At 50.6% G+C, this 25,754-nt stretch overlaps 1 protein-coding gene across 1 annotated transcript in view; it reads left to right on the forward strand.

Annotated features, from left to right (window-relative positions):
- Positions 1 to 25,754, forward strand: part of LOC147091017 (complement C1s subcomponent-like) — an 81,190-nt gene that overhangs the window by 16,575 nt on the left and 38,861 nt on the right. The window contains exons 6-8 of the mRNA XM_085977155.1: positions 8,004 to 8,082; positions 10,137 to 10,274; positions 22,069 to 22,143. Coding sequence (XP_085833281.1) covers positions 8,004 to 8,082; positions 10,137 to 10,274; positions 22,069 to 22,143 — 292 coding nt within the window. The remainder of the gene's footprint in view (positions 1 to 8,003; positions 8,083 to 10,136; positions 10,275 to 22,068; positions 22,144 to 25,754) is intronic.

Below are 25,754 nucleotides of genomic sequence, written 5' to 3' on the forward strand. Positions count from 1 at the left end.
TCTGGGACAGCTGTGGCGCAGTGGGGAGCGCCCTCGCCTCTGAGTCAGAAGGTTGTGGGTTCACAGTCCCACTCCAGGGACTTGAGCACAAAAATCTAGACTGACACTCCCAGTGCAGTACTGAGGGAGTGCCACACTGTTGATGAGAGGTGAGTGATCCCATGGCACTATTCCAAAGGACAGCAGGGGGAGCTTATCCTCAGTGTCCTGGGGCCAATATTTATCCCTCAATCAACATCACTAAAAAGCAGATGATCTGGTCATTATCACATTGCTGTTTGTGGGAGCTTGCTGTGCGCAGATGGCTGCTGCGTTTCCTACATTTCAAATTCATTGGCTGTAAAGCGCTTTGGGACGTCCAGTGGTCATTGAAAGGCACTGTATAAATGGAAGTGTTTCAACTGAATGGTGTTTCTCAATAATCTGATGGGGTTGTCACTAAGCTGAGACGAATGCACAGCCAGTATCCCTGATCATGTGGATCAGAAAATGAGACACATACAGTAATGGGCCAGAACTTCGGGTCTCCACAGGTGAGTACGCGCGGGGTACTCACGCGTAGGCCCAACGAAAGTGCCGGTTTTGTGCATGCACTGCGCATGCGCGGGAAACCGGAACTTCCGTTCCCTTAAAGGAAGGGGTTCACAGGTCGAACGCGTGCGCTGGAGAGGCAGCGCGTACGCCTGGAACTTCCGGGTTTTTTTCCAGGTTTCTCCGGGAGGGTAAGTCTCCAGGAGCTACACTTCTAAAAAGCAGTCACAAGGCCTTATTTGTAACAAGGTAAGTGCTGAATTAAGTAAAATTAAAACATTTTTTCCACAGGTTTATTATTTTTAAATACTTTAAAGAAAGGTGGCCTAGAAATTGGGTTGGTAGCGCCAGCGCTGAGCGCCTAAAGAGACCTAGAATTGGGGCGAAGCACTATGTTGGGGCGGACGCTATGATGATAGCGCCAACTCAGATATTGACTATACATTTAGCGCCTGCGCTAAGTGTTTGCGCGCGCCCGTGAGCGCAAGCAGCTCATGACATCATTTCAGTGTGCAACGCCTTTCAGGAGCGCCTGAGCGCATATTGGGTGGCGCCCGGAGCCTTAGCACCCAGCACTATTAGTGACAGTTTGAGGGAGGGCTAACAGGCCCTTCTCGGAGTAGGGGGGCGCTATTTAAAGGGGACAGCTCCACTGCAGAATCTTCTGCCACTTGGCCTGCTCATTGCGATCGCTGCTAAAGAGAGTTGGTGAGCTAATGTGGAGCAGAGTTCTGGGAATTTAGCTTTACAGTACTTGGGACCTTCAACCCTGTCCGAAGCACTTGCAGCACTACACCTAAAAGCCTTTTGACCAACTGGCATCGGAATGGGAGCTTGTTGGGAGGGCGACGGCCTCATCGCCCAACACTGTGAAGGGGCAGAGAGATGGCGGGAGAGAGGGCCGGGATTGGCCAGAAGGAGGAGGGGCAATGGAGGTCGGCCAATGCGATGGGATGCTGCGAGGGTCTTTAGGCAGCAGGTGACAAGCCGTGACATGTCGGAGGAGCAGTGTTTGGAAAGGATCCGAATCTGGAGGGACATTGTTACTGATCTGTGCCACCTGCTTGGTCAGGATCTGCAGCCGCGTGAACGCTGCAGAACCTCTCTGTCCGTGATGGCTAAACTGACTGATGGCCTCCATTTTTATGCCAACGGATCCTTTCAGTCAGACATTGGGGACAATGCGACTGTCACTCAGGCTGCAGTCCACTGTTGCATCCGGCAAGTGACAGATGGCCTTTATAGGCGAACGCGTCATTTCATTACCTTCCCTCGGACCCTGCACAAGCAGGCGGAGGAGGAGGAGTATGAGGAGGAGGAGGACGAGGAGGAGGAAGAGCAGGTGGAGGAGGAGGAGGAGGAGGAGGAAGATGGAAGGGCTGCTGAAAGTGGAAGGTCCATACGTCAGAGGCTCCTCTGGACTCCTGTCGACACCCCTGTGGTGGAATGATGAGAGTCTTAACTCATGCGCACTTTGGATGTTTGAGGGCCTCTGAATGCCAGCATCACTGAAAGTGGTCACATGCACCATGCCACATTGAAACTTCTGTTTATTGGTACAAAAGTCTTTCATTACAGCTAAACAACGTCATGTCAGCAGAAACCATAACTTTCAAAATAACTGTGAACTGTTCGGCAAAGCCGCAAAACTCAACAAACCTTCTGCAAATATAACAGCATGTGAGGGTGTCCTTGAATTTGGACAAACAAATGTCTCAGCACCTCCCTCTACAACTGGCCCCTTGAGGGAGAATGACTTCTCTTTCGCGCCTGGCCCCTTCCCTCCCTGCTGCTTCTACGTATGTGGACCCCAGTGGCGGGCTCAAGGCTGGGGGATGCCTCCTGACTGTCTGGAAGTGCAGAAGCCCCTGAGGGACGGGCTAGCTGACCTCTGGGCTTGGAGGGTGCGGACGCAGGATGCTTGCTGTGACCATGGCTGGAAGCAGTGTGGCCTGCAGGTGGTGGCAGCTGCAATGCAGGCGTCCCAGCACTGGCATGTGCAATGGTCTCCTGCCGAGAGAGGACACCTGCACCATGGTCGGACGACACACTGGCTATCTGAGGGGAGCGGCTCGGCTCATCCGCCACAATCGCATGCTCCACTGATTCCTGGCCTTGTACGGGAGTGGAAGGGCCCGGGGTGATCCTGTCTGATGCAGAGAGGGTGGCTGCAGTGAGAGATCGCATTGCGTCAATCTGGCTGTGGAGGAGCCCAGCAAGTGACTGCGTGGCAACAGTGAGGACCTGTGTGCCAGGTGCCAGTGCTTCAGAGAAGGCCTGGACAGTTCTTCCCATTGCTTCGGACAAGGCAGGTGCCAACCGCTCCACTGCCTCGGACAAGCCCTGCACAGACCTTTCCAGGGATTGTCCGAAACCCTGAACAGTCCTTTCCATCGCCGACTCAAAGCCATGGACAGTCCTCTCCATTGTTGGGCCGAAGCCCTGGATAGTCCTGTCCATTGTTTCCCCAAACACCTGGAGAGACCTCGCCATTGCTGCCCCAAAGCCCTGCAGAGTCCACTCCATTGTTGCCCCGAAGTCCAACATACTCCTAGCCAATGAATCTATTGACTCAGGCATCTTCTCCACTGCAGCCATCAGCTCCGTGTGTCTGAGCCGGGCCTGTTTGCTCATCTCAGCCAGGCGACGGACCTCATCTGCACTCTGTGCAGCAGTCATGACGACCTGCCTTGCCCTGTGGGGAGACGGTGGCCACACTTGCCTATCCCCCGTGCGTGGCTGCATGCCGCTTGGTCCGGCAACTGGTTCATCCTCAGAGCCCCCCCGCCTCCCCTCCAGGGGACTACTATCTGTAGATGTGTCAGCTCCCCGGATTCTGCAACGGCTGGTCCGGATTCCTCCTGGTCCTCGCCTCCGGTGGCACTGGCACTGGCAGCTTCAGCGTGTTGAGCCTGAGTTGGTGCTGCTTCATCTGAAAGTGGGAGGTGGAAGAGTGGCTTTAGCAAAAGGACAGCTTTGCTGAAAGGCATGCCAGATTGCGGCAAGGCTCTGACATGGCTGCATACTGAGGATGCATGCTGGCGGGGGGACCAAGTGGAAGGCAACAGGTGAAAAAGGTGAGAGTCTTACCCTCGCTGTCGGTAATGGGGTCGGCAGATGCAGTGGTCACAGGACCAGCCAGACATCCTCCAAGTATCTGGTGCACTCTCTCCTCCAGATCCGTGAGAGTGACCACTTGTGGAGGTCCACCACCGGTTCGACACTGCTCCTTTCGAATCATCGCCAGCTTGGACTGCAGGGGAAAGAAGGGGAAGTTCTGTAACATGATGCCTTGAGATCTCATCGCATGCCCCCCATGGTGCAAGAGCCCTTACATGAGGCCTTGAGACCTCTTCGCATGCCCCCCATGGTGCAAGAGCCCTTACATAAGGCCTTGAGACCTCTTCACATGCCCCCCATGGTGCAAGAGCCCTTACATGAGGCCTTGAGACATCTGTCCATGTGTGTGGCCAGAAAGGGTCATGGGTGCTTGCTGACAGATGGCCATTGGGGCATCATGGCAACAGGGTGCCCGAAGTCAGCTGCAGATGGAGGGAAGCACAAGTTTGGTAAACCATCACTCACCCTAACGATCCGTGTGAGGTCGTTGAATTTCTTCCTGCACTGAACAGGGGTCCTGGTCGCCATGCTGCTGGAGTTGACCCTCACAGCAACCTCCCTCCAAGATCATCGGTAAGCCTTCTGATTCGGCCTCTTGCCATTATCCGGATACAGGACCTCTCGACGGTGTTCAACTGCAGCCACCAAGTGGTCCAGAGCCTAAGTGCTGAAGCACTCTGCTCTCTGTCTAACCTTCTCCATGATGAACAAGTTTGTACCGCCAGACAAGGGCGAGCGCCGAATCTGAGGCCTACAGGGCGTTAGGTGTTGATGCTCAGGCTGACTGACCCACCCCTTTAAGAGCCGGCCGGCGCCTGGAGGTCTCGTGCTTTCCCGTCATTGAGTTCACCTGTGCTGCGCCCGTCCGCGTCGATATTGAGTAGCGCCTGACCTTTTGCACCTTAAGAGCACCGTGCAATGGCTGATTTAGCGCCTCAATCCCCTCTGGGGGCGATGCAACCCAATATCGCACCAGGCAGCGATAAGTTTCGTCTGGCTATAAACTTTGCACATCGCCAGTTCTAACGCCTCAAGCGGGGCTATACCCAATTTCTAGGCCAGTAAGTTTATTTTTAGCCCCATTAGAAACTGTAATTAATTTTTTCAAAAATTTAAATTATTGTTTAAAATAGTTATTTTATGTAATTTATGGTTATTTTAAAAATGTGATTTAAAAAAAAATTATTTGAAGTTTTAGTTATGTTTTGGGGCTGATCTCTAATTCATGGATTTGACAGGTCTTCCTGTCAAATCTATGAATAGAGATTCCCTGCTACCATTGGCTCCCCATGGCCCACGTGATCCCAGAGGACGGTTTGAACTAACTGCGCCCCTGGGATATGCAAGCACTGCGTACCGGCAGTTGGAGCAGGCCCAGGATCGGAATTCCACGTGGGCCCACAGCACAATGGCCGGTGCGCTAGGTAAGTGCAGGTCGGAAGCTTGCACCCGCGGGAAGCCCCCGACCCGAATTTCTGGGTCAATGTTTTCTGTACAACATGAAACTGAGCACTACAGGTCAGATAAACACAGGTTAGATACAAGCATAGCTCCCTTTGCAGTATACATGATGCTATCAAACACTGCCAGGCAGGTACAATACAACAGACACAAAGATAAATCCCCTCTGTACTGTCCATCACATCAAATACTTCCTCACTTTCCTGTGAAGTTTCTTCTTTCTGTCTTTTCAACCATTATATTTTCCTTCCTGCTATCCTTGCTCTTTGAGTGTCAGCTGTGGCTCAGTGGGTAGCACACTTGCCTCTGAGTCCAGATGCTTGTGGGTCCAAATCCCACTCCAAGGAACTTGAGCATATAAAGCTAGGCTGACACTCCCAGTGCAGTGCTAAGGAAGCACTGCACTGTCGGAGTGTAACTTGAGCATATAAAGCTAGGCTGACACTCCCAGTGCAGTGCTGAGGGAGCGCTGCACTGTCGGAGGTGCTGTCTTCTGGATGAGACATTAAACCAAGGCCCTGTCTGCTCTCTCAAGTGGACGTAAAATATCCCATGGCACTATTTCGATGAAGAGTAGGGGAGTTCTTCCTGGGGCCAATATTTATCCCTCAATCAACATCACTAAAACAGATTATCTGATCATTATCACATTGCTGTTTGTTGGAGCTTACTATGTGCAAATTGGCTGCCATGTTTCCCACATTACAACAGTGACTCCACTTCATTGGCTGTAAAGCGCTTTCGGACATCCGGTGGTCATGAAAGGCGCTGTAGAGACGCAAGTCTTTCTTTCTTTCTCTTCCTCCCTCCATTTCTCCTTTTTCTTTTTCATCGATGTCAGGCCTCAGCTGGAGTATTGAGGACAATTCTGGACACCACATTTCAGGAAAGATGTAAAAGGCCTTCGAAAGGGTACAGAGGAGGTTTACCAGGGATGTCACCAGGGATGAGGGGCTTCAGTTATGAGGAGAGGTTGGAGAAGTCTGGAATGTTCTCCTTGGAACAGAGAAGGTTAAGAGGTGACCTAATAGAGGTTTTCAAGATGGTGAGAGGTTTGGCTCGATAAATAGAGAAAAATTTCCATCAGGTGAGTGAGTCGATAACCAGAGGTCACAGATTCAAAACCATTGGAAAAAGATCTGGAGGGGAGATGAGGAGAATTGTTTTCACTCAGAAAGTTGTGAGGATCTGGAACGCTGGATCTGGAAAGGCGGTGGAAGCTGATTCCATAAATCATTTTAAAACAGAGTCGGACAGGCCCTCGAGGTTGAGCAACTTACAGGGTTACGGACAGAATGCGGGGAGGGTGAGACTAAGTGTGACTGCTCTTTCAACGAGCCAGCACAGGCACGACGGGCCGAATGGCCTCCTTCTGTGCTGTAAGTTTATCTGCTTCGATGATGTTCTTTTATTTTTTTCTTCCCTACTTTACATTTTTATTTTCCTCACCCACCCTCACAGTTCAGGAAAGCCAGTTACAAAGCAGGTCTGGGAGGAACAAGTCCGAATATGACTAAGATTGCAGAGTGGGGAGAAGTAGGCTGTATCAAAGGGAAAACGAAGTTAGCAGCAACTGCATTTGCCCATATAACATCTCAAGCTAGCCACTGAATCACAATACTAATGAGGCACAAAGGGTTAAAGAGTGCAAATATACAATAACAGCAACTTGTATTTATACAGCACCTTTAACATAGCAAAATCTCCCAAGGTGCTTCAAAGGAGCGATTATCAAACAAAATTTGACACCGAGCCACATAAAAAGATAATGGCCCAGAAATTCGGGTCCCCACGGGTGAGTACGCACGGGGTACTCACGCGTAGGCCCAACGAAAGTGCCAGTTTCGTGCATGCACTGCGCATGCGCGGGAAACCGGAACTTCCGTTCCCCTGAAAGAAGCGGTTGAGAGGTGGAACATGTGCACCAGAGAGGCAGTGCGTGCGCATCGAACTTACGGTTTTTTTTGCAGGTTTCTCCGGGAGGATAACTCTCCAGGAGTTACACATATAAAAAGCAGGCGCAAGGCCTGCTTTTAGCAAGGTAAGTGGTGAATTAATTAAAATTAAAACATTTTTTCCACAGATTTATTATTTTTAAATACTTTAAAGAAAGTTAAGTTTATTTTTAGCCCCATTAGATGATATAATTAATTTTTTCAAAAATTTAAATTATAGTTTAAAATAGTTATTTCATGTAATTTATAGTTATTTTAATATTTGATTTTTTAAAAAATGTATTTGAAGATTTAGTGATGTTTTGCAGCTTATAGTATTTATAGGTTTGACAGCCCTTCCTGTCAAACTTATGAATGAAGCATTCCCTGCTACCATTGGCTCTCCATGGCCCATGTGATCCCAGGGGATGCATGGAACTAACTGCGCCCCTGGGATACGCAAGCACCGTGCGCCGGCAGTTGGAGGAGGCCCAGGATCGGAATCTCATGCGGGCCCACAGATCAATGGCCTGTGCGCTAGGTAAGTGCAGGTCGGGGGCTTGCACCCGCGGGAAGCCCCAGACTCGAATTTCTGGGCCATTAGGTTAGGTGCTCAGTAAAAGAGGTAGGTTTTAAGGAGAGTCTTAAAGGACAAGAGAGAGCTAGTGAGATCGAGAGGTTTAGGGAAGGAATTCCAGAGCTTAGGCCCCAGGTAGCTGAAGGCACGGCCGCCAATGGCGGAGCGATGAAAATCGGGGGTGCTCAAGAGGCCAGAATTGGAGGAGCGCAGAGATCTCGGAGGGTTGGAGGAGGTTACAGAGATAGGGAGGGGACGAGGCCGCGGAGGGATTTGATAACAAGGATGAGAATCTGAATTAACTTGGGTCATATGGTGACTAATATGCGACAGATAGTTGTCATGTAAAAATTATAACTTTGTTGTAACGTCTCTCTTAGCGCTTCAAGACAATCCCATATTTTTTTGCTGAATGTCAACAGGATGGGGCTTGGAAGACCCCCGCGTACAGATGTCAGCGTAAGTGGTATCACGCATTATTGGAACATTTTCTTTCTTAGGATTGAAATTGAATAGTGCGTAGCCGCGCTAGCATTGGCCTGCGAAGTATTGTCACCACGTTCATCACAGCAGTCATATTGGCAATTAAAAAAAGATGGAACTAGATCGAAGATCACAGAAATGATCTGAAAATTCTGACAGGGCTAGACAGACTGGATGCAGGGAGGATGTTTCCCCTGGCTGGGGGGTCTAGAACGAGGGGTCACAGTCTCAGGATACGGGGTAGGACATTTAGCACTGAGATGAGGAGAAATCTCTTCACTCAGAGGGTGGTGAACCTCTGGAATTCTCTACCACAGAAGGCTGCGGAGGCCAAGTCACTGAATATATTTAAGAAGGAGATAGATAGATTTCTAGACACAAAAGGCATCAAGGGGTATGGGGAGAGAGCGGGAATATGGGATTGAGATAGAGGATCAGCCATGATCATATTGAATGGCGGAGCTGGCTCGAAGGGCCGAATGGCTGACTCCTGCTCCTATTGTTCCATGCTTCTATGAAATTCAACTTTGGTGGGGACGCAAAACGAGTGGTAGCAGAGCGGTCGCCAGTTTGATAAAAAATAAAATAGGCCGCTAACTCCTGCTCTGCACCCCCCACCCGTTGAATTCCACTACCCCAGTCTACAATCACAGCAACATTCAGTTTTGGCCCGGTCAAAGGTTCATGAGTTTGAAGGTTTTGTTCCTGTATTTGTGACATGCACCTAGAAATGGCTGGCTCTACTGACCCAATAAGGCTTCAAGTGCTGCTGTGACCTTGCGCTGCGTACTAATTTTGTAAGCCATTTCAACTGCAAGAGTTAACCAGCGATTGGAGGAACAAATAGGGTAATATCAGATCAATGCCTTTAAACGATCTGCCGATGGTAACTTCTGGGCTTGGATCACCACTCCGAGGGTATTTTAACCCAACCCGCCCAGCGGGAAACTGATGCGATCAAGCGGACCGCCGCTTTTACACCTCAACAACAACTTGCATTCATATAGCACCTTGAACATCATGAAATGCCCCAAGGCGCTTCAGAGGAGCGATTATCAAATACAATTCGACACCGAGCCTTGTAAGGAGATTCTAGGACAGGCGACCAAAGGCTTGGTCGAAGAGTGATACCTGGGATGGCAGGAATGATGTATGAGGAGAGATTGGGTCGATTAGGCTTATACTCGCTGGAGTTTAGAAGAATGAGAGGAGATCTCATTGAAACTTATAAAATTCTAACAGGACTGGATAGACTGGATGCAGGAAGGATGTCCCTGATGGCAGGGGAGTCCAGAACCAGGGGGTCACAGTCTAAGGATAAGGGGTAAGCCAGTTAGGACTGAGATGAGGAGGAATTTCTTCACCCAGAGAGTGGTGAACCTGTGGAATTCTCTACCACAGAAGACAGTTGAGGCCAATTCATTAAATATATTCAAGAAGGAGTTAGATATATTTCTTAAGGCTAAGGGGATCAAGGGATATGGGGAGAAAGCAGGGACAGGCTACTGAATTTGGATGATCAGCCATGATCGCATTGAATGGCGGAGCAGGCTCGAGGGGCCGAATGGCCTATTCCTGCTCCTATCTTCTATGTTTCTATGTTTTAAGAAGGGTCTTAAAGGAGCAGAGAGAGGCAGAGAGGTTTAGGGAGGGAATTCCAGAGCTTGGGGCCCAGGCAGCTGAAGGCACGCCCACCGATGGCGGAGCGATGGAAATCGGGGGGCTGCGCAAGAGGCCAGAATTGGAGGAGCGCAGAGATCTCGGAGGGTTTGTAGGGCTGGAGGAGGTTACAGAGATAGGAAGTGAGGGGGCGAGGGCAATGGAGGGATTTGGAAACAAGGATGAGAATTTTGAAATCGAGGCGTTGCTGGACCGGGAGCCAATGTAGGTCAGCGAGCACGGGCGGGTGATGGGCGAATGAGACTTTTAACTCTGCATTGAAGTCAAACACCAACACCAGCACATCCAGGATCGGTAATTTGATTGGAAGATGATAACTGCATTTGTTTTCTTCTCCATTTTTTCTTCAGTTGTGGAATGTTCTGCTCCATCTTCGCTTCAGAACGGACGGTTTGCCTTCATTACTGAGACAGACGTCACCACCTATAGATCCTCGATTCGGTACCAGTGCAATGAGCCTTATTATCAACTGGAATCAGACAGTAACAGTAAGCAGACGGTTTTAAAGGAAAATATATGCTTTTCAAAAAGAAATATTCTGAATGCCAGTGGATCATTGACAAAATATTGATATAATATATTATTGACATAATATAGTGATACCCGCCCTGCTGTATGCCTCAGAGACATGGACCATGTACAGCAGGCACCTCAAAGCACTGGAGAGGTACCACCAATGCTGCCTCCGCAAGATCCTGCAAATCCATTGGCAGGATAGGCGCACCAACGTCAGGGTTCTCGCTTAGGCCAGCATCCCCAGCATCGAAGCTTTGACCACGCTCGATCAGTTCCGATGGATGGGTCACATCGTCCGCATGCCCGATACGAGACTCCCAAAACACGCGCTCTACTCGGAGCTCCGACATGGCAAGAGAGCCCCAGGTGGGCAGAGGAAACGCTTCAAGGACACCCTCAAAGCCTCCTTGGAAAAAGTGTAACATCCCCCACCACCGACACCTGGGGATCCCTGGCACAAGGCCGCACAAAGTGGAGGAGAAGCATCCGGGAAGGCGCCGAACACCTCGAGTCTCTTCGCCGGGAGCAAGCGGAAGCTAAGCGCAAACAGCGCACGTCAACCCAAGCACCCCACCCACCCGCCCCTTCAACCACCGTCTGCCCCACCTGTGACAGAGACTGTAGGTCCTGCATTGGACTCATCAGTCACCTGAGAGCTCATTTTTAGTGTGGAAGCAAGTCATCCTCGGTTCCCGAGGGACTGCCTAAGAAGAAGAAGAAGATTCACTTGTGGTTTATTCTACGCTCTTCTTCTTCTTCTTCTTAGGCAGTCCCGCAGAACCGAGGATGACTTGCTTCCACATTAAAAATGAGTTCTCAGGTGACTGATGAGTCCAATGCGGGACCTGCAGTCTCTGTCACAGGTGGGGCAGACGGTGGTTGAAGGGACGGGTGGGTGGGGTGCTTGGGTTGATGTGCACTCCTTCCGCTGTTTGCGCTTGGCTTCCGCTTGCTCCCGGCGAAGAGACTCGAGATGTTCGGCGCCTTCCCGGATGCTTCTCCTCCACTTTGAGCGGTCTTGGGCCAGGGATTCCCAGCTGTCAGTGGGGATGTTACATTTTTACAAGCAGGCTTTGAGGGTGTCCTTGAAGCGTTTCCTCTGCCCACCTACGGCTCTCTTACCATGCCGGAGCTCCAAGTAGAGTGCTTGTTTTGGGAGTCTCGTATCGGGCATGCGGACAGTGTGGCCTGTCCATCGGAGCTGATGGAGCGTGGTCGAAGCTCCGATGCCGGGGATGTTGGCCTGAGCGAGAACACTGACGTTGGTGCGCCTATCCTGCCAATGGATTTGCAGGATCTTGCGGAGGCAGCGTTGGTGGTACCTCTCCAGTGCTTTGAGGTGCCTGCTGTACATGGTCCATGTTTCTGAAACATACAGCAGGGTGGGTATCACTACTGCTCTGTAGACCATGAGCTTGGTGCTGGGTTTGAGGTCCTGGTCGCCAAACACTCTCTTCCTATTCTACGCTAGACTAGACGTTACCACTGTTTATTTTAGTGGATCACTCTTAATGAGGTAGATTTTCACGCCTGGGTGTGAATCATTGTGGATGGGTCAGCCCTTATAGAAACGGCCCAGTTTTCAGTTATAAAAATCAGGCGGTGTCCATAACGACAGTGCGATTCGCTCCGCCAGTCTACCGCCTAACCAGTGAAGCTGGAAATGCCCTCCAGTAAGTCTGTATTAAAAACCTATGTGGCAACAGACAACTTGACATGGCAGATGGAGGAATGTCATAGAGTCTATGGGCTGGATTATGCCAGCCCTGGGGAGGTGGGTTTGGAGGCGGGACTGCCGGGAAAATGGCAGAATTTGGGGGTGGGTGCCGAACCCGCCCCCAACCTGCCTCCGTGCCATCTTGCCAGGAGGCAGGTAGCCGACCCGCACCGGGTCCCGTCTCCTTGGAGGCGGGAAGGGATTACAACCACTTAACTGCCTGTTAACAGGTAGTTAACAGGCAGAAAACAGGATTATCCCCTTTTTTCCCCACACAAGTGCGGGCTTCCCGAAGGCTCCGAAACCTGCCAGGGTCACCGAGGTGAGTAGTGGGTCTGCGGGGGTCGGAGAGGTGCAAAAGTGCGCTGCGAAGCTAAGTGATGGGTGCAAGTGTGGAGAGGTGAGTATGTGAGGTAAGTGGAAAGTGTTAGAAAAAGTTTACTTACCTTTGTTTCTTCCTGCAGGCTTCAGTCGGTGGGGATGCGGAGAGTCTCGCACCTCACCGGCAGAGGTGACAGATGACCATTGCATTCTCTGATCCAACAACCACCTAATTTCTTCAAAAGAAAGAGGTTGGATGAGTCTTGAATTCAAGAACTCATCAAACTACAGAGATGTCAGTGTTTGATAGCTTCACAGAGCTGTCAAACGATGACAATCCATCTGTCAAATTTTTGACAGATGAAACGTCACTCACTGACGTTCTCTGTAACTGGCTTCCCCTTAATTGGCCTGCTGAGCCCGCTGGGCGGGCTTAACAAGGTCAATCAAGGGAAAATAGCATGGGTTGGCTAGAAGTCGATGGAGGTGGGACTGAAACCCGACAATTGGGAGTCCCACCTCCAAAAGCTCCCCATTGTCAAAATCCAGCCCATAGAGTTATAACAGCACAGAAAGAGTCCATTCGGCCCCTCGAGTCCGTGCCGGCTCTTTGTAGAGCAATCCAGTCAGTCCCATTCCCCCGCTCTATCCCCATAGCCCTGCAAGTTTATTTCCCTCAAGTTTCTATCCAGTCTCGCCCTGAAAACATTGAGTGTCTCCGCTTCCACCACTTCCGTTGGCAGCGAATTCCTGGTCCTAACCACTCGCTGTGTAAAAAAGTTTTTCCTCACATCCCCCCGTATCTCTTACCCAAAACCTTTAATCTGTGACCCCTAGTCCTTGTACCATCAACTAGTGGGAACAGCCTTTCCCTGCTAACCTATCCAAACCCGTCATAATATTATACAGCTCGATCAAATCACCCCTCAACCTCCTTTGCTCTAATGAAAACAAATCCAGCTTCTCCAACCTGTCCTTGTAGCTAAGATCCCCCATCCCCGGACCCATTCTGGTAAATCTCCTCTGCACCCTCTCAAGGGCCTTCACATCCTTCCTAAAGTGTGGTGACCAGAACTGGACACAATACTCCAGTTGTGGCCTAACCAGTGTTTTATAAAGGTTCAGCATAACTTCTATTTATGAAGCCCATGATTCCATATGCTTTGCTAAGCACTCTCTCAATATGTCCTGCCACCTTCAGGGACCTATGTATATTAACTCCCAGTTCTGATGAAGGGTCCCAGACCTGAAACGTTAACTCTGTTTCTCTCTCCATGGATGCTGCCTGGCCTACTGAGTGTCTCCAGCATTTTCTGTTGTTATTTCAGATTTCCAGCATCCGCCGTATTTTGCTATTGTATTAGCTCCCAGGTCCCTCCGTCCCTGCACGCTATTTAAAACTGTGCCATTGAGTGTATATTGCCTCTCCCTGTTCCTTCTGCCAAAATGCATCACCTCACTCTTCTCTGTATTAAATGTGACAGAGATACGTGAAGAGTTCTCTGCCTCCTCGTGGTAATGGGGACTTCCAGCCTTCTGTTGTTAAGACTTAGTTCCTCTTCTATGCCCGGATGGCATAATCCCCCAAAAAACAGGCACAAGCTGATGGGAAATCGTGAGGAGCTGATGTTGAATGAGGATTCGGGTCTGCTGTGATCAGCCTGAGTGATCACGTTCATAGAAACATAGAAAAATAGGTGCAGGTGTTGGCCATTCGGCCCTTCGAGCCTGCTCTGCCCCATTCAATAAGATCATGGTTGATCCTCTATCTCAATCCCATAATCCCGCTCTCTCCCTTTACCCCTTGACACCTTTTGTGTCTAGAAATTTATCGATCTCCTTCTTAAATATATTCAGTGATTTGGCCTCCACAGCCTTCTGTGGTAGAGAATTCCACAGGTTCACCACCCTCTGAGTGAAGACATTTCTCCTCATCGCAGTCCAAAATGTCCTACCCCGTACCCTGAAACTGTGACCCCCTTGTTCTCGACCCCCCAGCCAGGGGAAACATCCTCCCTGCACCCAGTCTGTCTAGCCCTGTCAGAATTTTATACCTTTCAATGAGATCCCCTCTCATTCTTCTAAACTCTAGTGAATACAGGCCTAGTCGACCCAATCTCTCCTCATACGTCATTCCTGCCATCCCAGGAATCAGTCTGGTGAACCTTCGCTGCACTCCCTCTATGGCAAGTATATCCTTTCTTCAGTAAGGAGACCAAAACTGCACACAGTACGCCAGATGTGGTCTCACCAAGGCCCTGTATAACTGTAGTAAGACATCCTTGCTCCTGTACTCAAATCCTCTTGCAATGAAGGCCAACATACCATTTGCCTTCCTAACTGCTTGCTGCACCTGCATGGTTGCTTTCAGTGACTGGTGTACAAGGACACCCAGGTCCCTCTGTACATCAACATTTTCCAATCTATCACCATTTAAATAATACTCTGCCATTCTGTTTTTCCTACCAACGTGGATAACTTCACATTTATCCATGTAATACTGCATCTGCCATGTATTTGCCCACTCACTCAACTTGTCTAAATCGCCTTGAAGTCTCTTTGCACCTGATATACCTATCAATTCATCCAATGAAAAGCGATGAGTTAAGACAGTAACTATAGGTTTTTATTGGCTAAATAACAGAGCCCACCCTCGTGGGTGATCGGATCCAACAAGGAGGAATACCAGCCAGTCGACCACCTTTATACCTGGGCAAGTAGGTGGAGCCATGGGCGGAGTCAGCAGTGGTCAGCCCAGGTATAACAGCATGACAAGAGGCGACCTCGTGTAGTGATACAACAGTGTAAACAGTGATAACCATAGTGTAACGATATAACAGTGATAGCCATAGTGTAACGATAGTGAACGATAAAAGTGGTTTACCACATTCACCCCTTGTTTAGATTTGAGTCCGGCAGGGTGAAGTGTACTACCAGTTCGGGTATGTCAGTCTGTCCGGAGGCCTCGTAAGCCTTTCCGATCGTCGCAGCAGCGGCGGCGGTGATGCAGTATCCGATGTTAATGCTGGTGTCTGCGTGGTCGGCGAAGGCTCGTGGGGTTCCGGCATGCCGTCTACCTGGGCTGGATTTGGGGGGGTGGTGGGGGGTAACGGTGGTGTCTCAGGGATGCCCGAGGGTGCGAGGTCTCGTAAGGAGACTGTGTCCTCCCGCCCGTCTGGGTATGCCACATAGGCGTACTGGGGGTTGGCGTGCAGGAGGTCCACCCTCTCGGCCAGGGGGTCCATTTTATGGGCCCTCGCGTGCTTTCGCAGCAAGATGGGCCCCGGAGAGGTCAGCCAAGTTGGTAGCGTGGTTCCCGTAGTTGACTTCCTGGGGAAAACAAACATTCGTTCATGGGGGGTGGCGTTAATGGCAGTGCAAAGCAGTGACCGGATGGAATGCAGCGCTGCCGGGAGGACTTCCTGCCAGCGAGAGGTTGGGAGGCCCTTGGACTTTAAGGCTAAGAGAACGGCCTTCCAGACAGTCGCGCTCTCTCTTTCCACCTGGCCGTTCCCTCGGGGGTTGTAGCTGGTGGTCCTGCTTGCAGCAATACCTCTCGCTAGTAGGAACTGGCGAAGTTCCTTGCTCATGAAGGAGGAGCCCCGGTCGCTATGTATATAGTTCGGGAACCCGAACACGGCGAAGAGGTCATTCAGGCATTTGATGACCGTGGTACTGGTCATGTCTGGGCAGGGGAAGGCAAAGGGGAAACGGGAGTACTCATCAATGATGTTGAGGAAGTACACATTACGGTCAGAGGACGGGAGGGGCCCCTTAAAATCGATGCTCAAGCGCTCGAAGGGGCGGGTGGCCTTGATCAGGCTTGCTCTGTCCGGCCTAAAGAAATGCGGTTTGCATTCGGCACAGGTTTGGCAGTTCCTGGTCATGGTCCTGACCTCCTCGATGGAGTAGGGCAGGTTGCGGGCCTTAATGAAGTGGTAAAGTCTGGTGACTCCGGGGTGGCAGAGGTCGTTGTGGAGGGTCTGCAGTCTATCAATTTGTGCGTTGGCGCATGTACTTCGTGATAGAGCATCTGGGGGTTCGTTCAGTTTACCAGGCCGGTACAAGATCTCATAATCATAGGTGGAGAGCTCGATTCTCCACCTCAAGATCTTGTCGTTCTTGATTTTGCCCCTCAGCTTGTTATTAAACATAAAAGCGACCGAACGTTGGTCGGTGAGGAGGGTAAATCGTTTGCCTGCCAGGTAATGCCTCCAGCGTCGTACAGCCTCCACGATCGCCTGGGCCTCCTTCTCGACCGAGGAGTGTCAGATCTCAGGGCCCTGGAGGGTCCTTGAGAAGAAGGCCACCGGTCTCCCCTCCTGGTTAAGGGTTGCGGCTAGGGCGAAGTCAGATGCATCGCTCTCCACTTGGAAAGGGATAGACTCATCCACCGCGTGCATTGTGGCCTTAGCAATGTCTCCCTTAATGAGGGAGAAGGCTGCGCACGCTTCTGCCGTCAGGGGGAAGGAGGCGGACTTCATGAGGGGTCTGGCTTTGTCCGCATAATTCAGCACCCATTGGGCATAGTAGGTGAAGAGCCCCAGGGTCCTCTTCAGCGCCTTTGGACAGTGGGGGAGGGGAAGCTCCATGAGGGGGCGCATTCTTTCGGGGTCGGGGCCGATGACTCCGTTCTCTACTACGCAGCCGAGGATGGCAAGGCGCGAGGTGTTAAACACACATTTCTCCTTATTGTAGGTGAGGTTCAGCCGTTGGGCCGTACGGAGGAACCTCTCCAGATTAACATCATGGTCCTGCCAGTCGCAGCCGCAGATGGTGACGTTATCTAGATAGGGGAACGTGGCTTGCAGCCCGTTCTGGTCAACCATCCGGTCCATCTCCCTTTGGAAGACCGAAACCCCGTTGGTGACGCCGAAGGGAACCCTAAGGAAGTGGTAGAGGCGGCCATTCGCCTCGAAGGCGGTATACTGGCGGTCCTTAGGGCGGATAGGGAGTTGGTGGTAGGCCGACTTAAGGTCGATGGTAGAGAATATTCGGTACTGTGCAATCTGATTGACCATATCAGATATGCGGGGAAGGGGGTATGCGTCCAGCTGGGTGTACCGGTTTATGGTTTGGCTGTAGTCGATGACTAGGCGGTTTTTATCGCCGGTCTTAATGACTACGACCTGGGCATGCCAGGGGCTGTTGCTCCTCTCGATGATGCCCTCTTTCAGGAGACGCTGCACCTCAGAGCTAATAAAAGCTCTGTCCCCGGCGCTGTACCGCCTGCTCTTGGTAGCGACGGGTTTACAGTCGCGGGTGAGGTTGGCGAACAGGGAGGGGGGCGGAGCCCTGAGGGTGGATAGGCCGCAGGTGGTACGCGGTGGGCGGTTTAAAGGCTGTTGGTTGTCGACTGTGAGTGAGGGGAGGGGTCCACCGTATGCCAAAGTGACACTTTGAAGGTGGGATTGGAAATCCAGCCCTAGTAGGACGGCAGCGCAGAGTTGGGGCAGGACGAGAAGTTTAAAATTTTTATACTCCATGCCCCTAACCGACAGGGTCACAACACAGTATCCGCTGATGTCTGTTGAATGGGACCTCGACGCCATCGAGATCCGGTTGTGCGTTGGCTGGACAGTGAGGGAGTAGTGGCTCACCGTGTCTGGATGGATGAAACTCTCCGTGCTTCCGCTGTCGAACAGGCAGGTCGTGGCGTGGCCATTTACTTTGATGTCCATCATGGACTTGGACAGGTGATGCGGGCGAGCTTGGTCCAGTGTGACGGAGGCTAGTGTATGGCTGAGCGAGCTGCTGTAGTCTGCGGGTGAGGCTGCGGTCGGGTCTGGAGACAAGGTGGCGGTCGAGTGTGGTGAACAAAATGGCGGTGCCCACGGCGTTGCATAAAATGGCGGAGAAGATGGCCGCCCCCACAACTCACATGAGGCACTGCCAGTGTCGGTGGCCTTGATCAAAGACGGCCGCCCCCACGACTCACACGAGGGGATACTGTCACCTGTGGCCTTGATGAAAGATGGCCGCCCCCACAACTCGCATGAGGCACTGCTGGCGTCTGTGGCTTTCCCCCTGCAGGCCTTCGCGAAGTGGCCTTTCTTGTGGCAGTCGGAGCAGGTCGCGTTTCTTGCAGGGCAGCGCGCCCTCGGGTGTTTCGCCTGGCCACAGAAAAAGCAGCCGGTGGCCCGATCGCGGGGCTCCGATGTCGCAGCCGGTACCAGTGGTGGCGGTCCCGATCGGGTCCGGGATGCCGACGCTGAGGTAGGTCCCAGAGGCGGAGGTGCGAGGGGTATTGCGGTCGGGGTCGGGCCCGAGTCCCAGGGTCGTGCAGCACAGTACCTGGAATACGCCTCGAGATCCCGATGGGCCACTTCCAGAGAGCGAGCGAGGGCTGCAGCTGTGTTCAGGTCGAGGTCCTTTGATTCGAGCAGTCTTTGCCGTGAGTAGTCGGACTGAAGGCCTTTCACGAAGGCATCGCGGATATTCTCTTCAGTATTTTCTGCAGCCGTTACAGCTTTAAAGTCACAGTCCCTGCCGAGTGTTTGTAGCGCCCGTAAAAATTCATCTACAGACTCTCCTGGCTGTTGCGGGCGGGATCTTAGGAGATGTCTGGCATACATAGAATTTACCGGGCTCCGGTACTGCTCTTTCAGCAGGTTGAGGGCGGCCTCGTATGTAGTAAGGTCCTGGATGAGTGCAAATACTTTAGGGCTCACTTGGGCGGTCAGAACTCTTAGTTTGGATCTCTGAGGCACGCCGGATTCTCCCAGGTAGGATTCGAAACAGCTCAGCCAGTGTTTGAAGTCGAGGGCTGAGTTTGCTGCCTGTGGGTTTAGATCCAGGTACGGCGGTCGGAGGGCTCGCAGCCAGGCCGGCTGCTGTGGCTGTTGTAGCTGGGCGTCTGACTGGTCGTTTGGCTGCTCCGTTAAAGACATTTCAAAATTTAGCCAATAAAATTGATATACCTATCAATTCATCCAATGAAAAGCGACGAGTTAAGACAGTAACTATAGGTTTTTATTGGCTAAATAACAGAGCCCACCCTCGTGGGTGATCGGATCCAACAAGGAGGAATACCAGCCAGTCGACCACCTTTATACCTGGGCAAGTAGGTGGAGCCATGGGCGGAGTCAGCAGTGGTCAGCCCAGGTATAACAGCGTGACAAGAGGCGACCTCGTGTAGTGATACAACAGTGTAAACAGTGATAACCATAGTGTAACGATATAACAGTGATAACCATAGTGTAACGATAGTGAACGATAAAAGTGGTTTACCACAGCACCCTCCTCACAACTCATTTTATAAGTCCGTTAAATGAAGGATGACGAGTTGGGTACCAGAGAGCATCGTCCTTGGATCTAAAGCCCAGGATGTGTCACTACGTTCTGGGCCGGGACGGTGGTAAAAGTACAGAGCACTGGCAATACTTTAAAATGAGGCATCACTTAAGCCCACATGGTGTGGTGATCAGACCAACACTTGTACTATTGTATTGAACCCATAAAGCCTCAATCGTGGCAAAGGGTATAAGGTATTGGCATCTGTTGAAGAAATTGAACAGGTTTCTGAAGGACACTTTAGTCACTGGTGCTCTGTCTCTTCCGAACTTTGAACATGGTGTGTAGTTTAGATCATTGACACCTAAAAACATCCTACAGGTCATTACAGCGGACAGAAGTAGGCTGATCCACAGCGTTACATAGAAATAGCTTGAAGGGGGAAAAAACTGCAGGTCTATGGGGAAACATAGAAACATAGAAGATAGGAGCAGGAGTAGGCCATTCGGCCTCTCGAGACTGCTCCGCCATTCAATGAGATCATGGCTGATCATCCAAATTCAGTACCTGTCCCTGCCTTCTCCCCATATCCCTTGATCCCTTTAGCATTTAGAAATATATCTAACTCCTTCTTGAATATATTTAATGAATTGGCGTCCACTGCCTTCTGTGGCAGAGAATTCCACAGGTTCACCACTCTCTGGGTGAAGAAATTCCTCCTCATCTCTGTCCTAAATGGCTTACCCCTTATCCTTAGACTGTGACCCCTGGTTCTGGACTCCCCAGCCATCGGGAACATCCTTCCTGCATCTAGTCTGTCTAGTCCTGTTAGAATGTTATAAGTTTCAATGAGATCCCCTCTCATCCTTCTAAACTCCAGCGAGTATAAGCCCAATCGACCCAATCTCTCTTCATACATCATTCCTGCCATCCCAGGTATCAGTCTGGTGAATCTTCGCTGCACTCCCTCCAAGGCAAGAACATCCTTCCTCAGATAAGATGACCAAAACTGCACACAATACTCAAGATGTGGTCTCACCAAGGCCCTGTACAACTGCAGCAAGACATCCTTGTTCCTGTACTCGAACCCTCTCGCTACGAAGGCCAACATACCATTTGCCTTCTTAACCGCCTGCTGCACCTGCATGCTTACCTTTAGCGACTGGTGCACAAGGACACCTAGGTCTCATTGCACTTCCCCTTCTCCCAATCTATTGCCATTCAGATAATAATCTGCCTTCCTGTTTTTGGCACCAAAGTGGATAACCTCACATTTATCCACATTATACTGCATCTGCCATGCTTCTGCCCAATCACCCAACCTGTCCAAATCATACTGGAGTTTCTCGGCATCCTCCTCACAGCACACACGCCCACCCAGCTTTGTGTCGTCTGCAAACTTGGAGATATTATATCTAGTTCCCTCGTCTAGATCATTTATATATATTGTGAATAGCTGGGGTCCTAGTACCGATCACTGCGGTACCCAACTAGTCACTGCCTGCCAACTCTTTGCCTCCTGTCTGCCAACCAGTTCTTTATCCAAGTCAGTACCTTGCTCCCAATCCCATGTGCCGAATGGCCTCTTTCTATGCTGTATAATTCTATGATTCTATGATTCATAAGCCTCGAAAAGAGACATCCCCTATGTGGTCTCGTAAATGGTCTGCAAGATACTTAGTATAACAGTGAAAGTACATCCAAACACAGCAGGAGAAGGGGACTCTGATCCACGGTAGGCAAGAGCCAATTTAGAACAGTGGACAGAAACTATTTACAGGGAAGGCAATCACGGCTGGAACTGGTTGATGACGAGGGTGGTTTAAACTAGGTCGCTGGGCGTGTACAAGAAAGAGAAACTCGGAGATGAATCCAAAGGCCACTCGGGCTGTAATTCTGAAAATGCAACAGCTCAGAGCGCCTGTTCAACTGAATGGCCCAGAAATTCGGGTCGGGGGCTTCCCGCGGGTGCAAGCCCCCGACCTGCACTTACCTAGCGCGCTGGCCATTGAGCTGTGGGCCCGCGTTGGATTCCGATCCTGGGCCTCCTCCAACTGCCGGCGCGCAGTGCTTGCGTATCCCAGGGGCGCAGTTAGTTCGAAGCGTCCCCTGGGATCACGTGGGCCATGGAGTGCCAATGGTGGCAGGGAATGCCCATTCATAAATTTGACAGGAAGAGCCTTGCGACTGCTTCTTACAAGCGTAGCTGCTGGAGACTTACCCTCCCGGAGAAACCTGGGAAAAAAATGAAAGTTCCAGGTGTACACGCTGCCTCTCCGGCGCACGCGTTCCACCTGTGAACCCCTTCCTTTAAGGGAACGGAAGTTCCGGTTTCCCGCACATGTGCAGTGCATGCACGAAACCGGCACTTCCATTGGGCCAACGCGTGAGTACTCAACGCGTACTCACCCGTGGGGACCCGAAGTTCTGGGCCATTATATTTTTGTGATTTAGTGAACTCTGCTATTTACAACTTTGTTGCATTTTATTGACAGGAGACTTCCTTTGCACAGCTGAAGGAATGTGGGAAAATAATCGGACAGGGCAAGCCCTCCCTAAGTGCGCACCAGGTAAGAGTTAATGACGAATGTACATTAGAGTTATAGGGCAGGATTTTCATTGGGCCGTGGAGGCGGGATTGGAGGCGTGTGGGGGGTTAAAATTCCGAAATCGGGGGTGCACAAACCCATCCCGCCTTCATGCCAGTTTCAAAGGAGGCGGGTACCCAACCCGTGCTGGGACCCGCCTCCCTGAGGCGGGAAGGGGATTAGTGCCAATTAACTGCCTGTTAACAGGTAGTTAACAGGCAGTTTTTAGCATAATCCCTATTTTCATTGGTGAAGTGTGGGATTCCCGACGACTCCAAATCACGGCAAGTTAGCGAGGCAGGTGGTCGGGCTTGGAGTGTTCGAGATGTCCGGTGTTCAGGTGAGTGATGGGCGCATGAGTGCAGAGGCAAGTGTGTTTAAAGTGTTTAAAGAAGTTTTACTTACGTTTACAGCCTTCCTTCCTTCAAGTCTCAGGAGTCCCTCATCTCACCAGCACAGAAAGCAGAATGGCCGCGAGCTGTCAAAAGTTGTAGCATTCAGCTTCCTGTTCTGGGGAGATCTCTAAATCATCCTGAGAGAAAGGAATTAACTTAGAGTACAGATTGTCAGTGTTTGACAGCTTCAAACAGCTGTCAAACGCTGATATTTCATCTGTCAAAAGGTCTTGACAGGTGAAATGTCAATCTGTGACGTCACCTGTTGCCGGGTGGCCCTTAATTGGCCTGCTGAGCCCACTGGGTGGGCTCAACAAGGTCAATCAAGTCAAAATCGCGTGGGTTTGCCACAACTCGATGGAGGCGCGACTACAACCCCAAAAGTTGTAGTCCAGCCTCCTCAATGAAAATCCAGCCCATAGAGTCATAACGGCACAGAAGGAGGCCATTCGGCCCATCGAGTCCACGCCAGCTCTCTGTAGAACAATCCAGTCAATCCCATTCCCCCACTCTATCCCCGTAGCCCTGCAAGTTTATTTCCCTCAAGTGTCTATCCAGTCTCCCCTTGAAAACATTGAGTGTCTCCGCTTCCACCACTTCCGTCGGCAGCGAGTTCCAGGTCCTCACCACTCGCTGCGTAAAAAAGTTTTTCTCACATCCCCCCTGTATCTCTTGCCCAAAACTTTAAACCTGTGTCCCCAATCCTTGTACCATCAACTCGTGGGAACAGCCTTTCCCCGTCTAGCCTATCCAAACCCGTCATAATCTTGAACACCTCTATCAAATCACCCCTCAACCTCCTTTGCTCTAATGAAAACAAATCCAGCTTCTCCAACTTGCCGTTGTAGCTAAGATCCCCCACCCCCAGAACCATTCTGGTAAATCTCCTCTACACCCTCTTGAGGGCCTTCACATCCTTCCTAAAGTGTGGTGACCAGAACTAGATGCAACACTCCAGTTGTAGCCTAACCAGTGCTTTATAAAGGTTCAGCATAACTTCTCTACTTTAGTACTCAATACCTCTATTTATGAAGCCCAAGATCCCATATGCTTTGCTAACCACTTTCTCAATATGTCCTGCCACCTTCAGGGACCTATGTACTTTAACTCCCAGGTCCCTCTGTCCCCGCACACACTGTGCCATTAAGTGTATATTGCCTCTCCCTGTTCCTTCTGCCAAAATGCATCACCTCACACTTCTCCGTATTAAACTCCATCTGCCACTTCTCTGCCCATTCTGCTAGCATTTCTATGTCCTGTTGCAGTCAAGTGGTATCATCCTTACTGTTTGCCACACCCCCAGGTTTGGTGTCATCGGCAAATTTAGAAATTCTACTGTCTATTCCAATATCCAGGTCATTTATATATATCAAAAAAGGCAGTGGCCCCAGCACTGAGCCTTGGGGAACACCACTGTCTACCATCCTCCAGTCTGAAAAACGGATTAACTAATTAATAATAAGTTCACATGTGGCCTTCCATTATGAATATGGACACAGAAATTTATAGTGGAAAAAGTTGAAAAAATTTATTATGACCATAAATGTGGGAAAAAGAAGAAATGGACGGGATCGGGTGCCACGTTGGTTTTTGCGTCGCACCCGATTTTACTCTCCATTGGGGCAAATTTTTTTGACTTCGATGGAAACAAAAAAGACTGACGCACTACCGCCCGTTCCCCACCCTCCATTAAAAGTGTGAATTCACCCCGTATTTTAAACAGGTTGACATGAATCAGTCATTCATGAAAGAAAGACTTATGTAATAATACGGAGTGGCCTGCGGGTGGCGCTGTCCAGGGAGAGTATAAATACTCGAGCACGGGCCCAGCTTGCTCAGGACATTCTTAACAGGAACTAGTGAAGGACACAGCTGGACCTCCATGTTGTAAAACAGTTGATTAAAGCTTTGTTTAACGCTTAGACCAAGTGCCTAGTAGTTTTCTTACGTCACAGGTTGTTTAGCATTGTTTCTAAACCTGACTATTAGACATTATTGCACACTGGGAACAAAGAGCGAAAGGGTACTGGGGCCAAACACCAAGTTGCAGTTCACCGAGGCCTGTGGGTAAATCTCCCTCTTCACGCTGGGGTCTCAGAGCTAGACGGGAGTAGGAGCCCCCATCACAGGATGGGACAACAAGGTGCTCACGGTTTTCCATCCAGTGATTTTAACGGATGAAATCGGATGAGTGGCTCATGGCCAATTTTGCCACAAGAGTTTCTGCCTCGCAAAATTCACACGCCCTGGCCTCAAAGAGTAAAATCTACCCCTTGTGTCTCTGAGGTAGAAGGCAGCAACCTCATTCGGACCTGATGGCTCTTCATGTACCTCCAGGCACCAACTTTTTTTTAATTGATTCCTGGGATCTGGGCATCGCTGGCAAGGCCCAGCATTTATTGCCCATCCCTAATTGCCTTCGAGAAGGTGGTGGTGAGCCACCTTCTTGAACCGCTGCAGTCCGTGTGGTGAAGGTGCTCCCACAGTGCTGTTAGGGAGGGAGTTCCAGGATTTTGACCCAGCGACAATGAAGGAACGGCCGATATATTTCTAAGTCAGGATGGTGTGTGACTTGGAGGGGAACTTGGAGGTGGTGGTGTTCCCATGCGCCTGCTGCCCTTGTCCTTCTAGGTGGTAGAGGTCGCGGGTTTGGGAGGTGCTGTTGAAGAAGCCTTGGCGAGTTGCTGCAGTGCATCTTGTAGACGGTACACACTGCAGCCACGGTGTGCCGGTAGTGGAGGGAGTGAATGTTTAAGATGGTGGGTGGGGTGCCAAATCAAGCAGGCTGCTTTGTCCTGGACGGTCTCGAGCTTCTTGAGTGTTGTTGGAGCTCCTCTCAGCTGATACTAGCATTGCAAACACAAGTGCCCCTTGCACACTGAGAACGACTCTGTCAGTCATGTGCACAATACTAACGGCGCTGAAAGGAGTAAAGATTAAGCACGAGATAGTACAGTGTGCTCCTGTTGAGTGTAACCAATTTACTGTGTCTGTTCACTGATCACATGACACTGTGGTAGAAATGGCTCAAGCTTAGTGACATGAATCAGTCATTCATGAAAGAAAGACTTATGAAATAATACTGAGTGGCCTGTGGGTGGCGCTGTCCATGGAGAGTCTAAATACTCGGGCACAGGCCCAGCTTGCGCAGGACATTCTTAACAGGAACTAGTGAAGTACACAACTAGACCTCCATGT

This window comes from Somniosus microcephalus, unplaced genomic scaffold (genome assembly GCF_052327205.1).
Source record: "Somniosus microcephalus isolate GS21.2 unplaced genomic scaffold, FLI_Smic_1.0 unresolved_chr4, whole genome shotgun sequence".
In the NCBI taxonomy this organism is placed as follows: domain Eukaryota; kingdom Metazoa; phylum Chordata; class Chondrichthyes; order Squaliformes; family Somniosidae; genus Somniosus; species Somniosus microcephalus.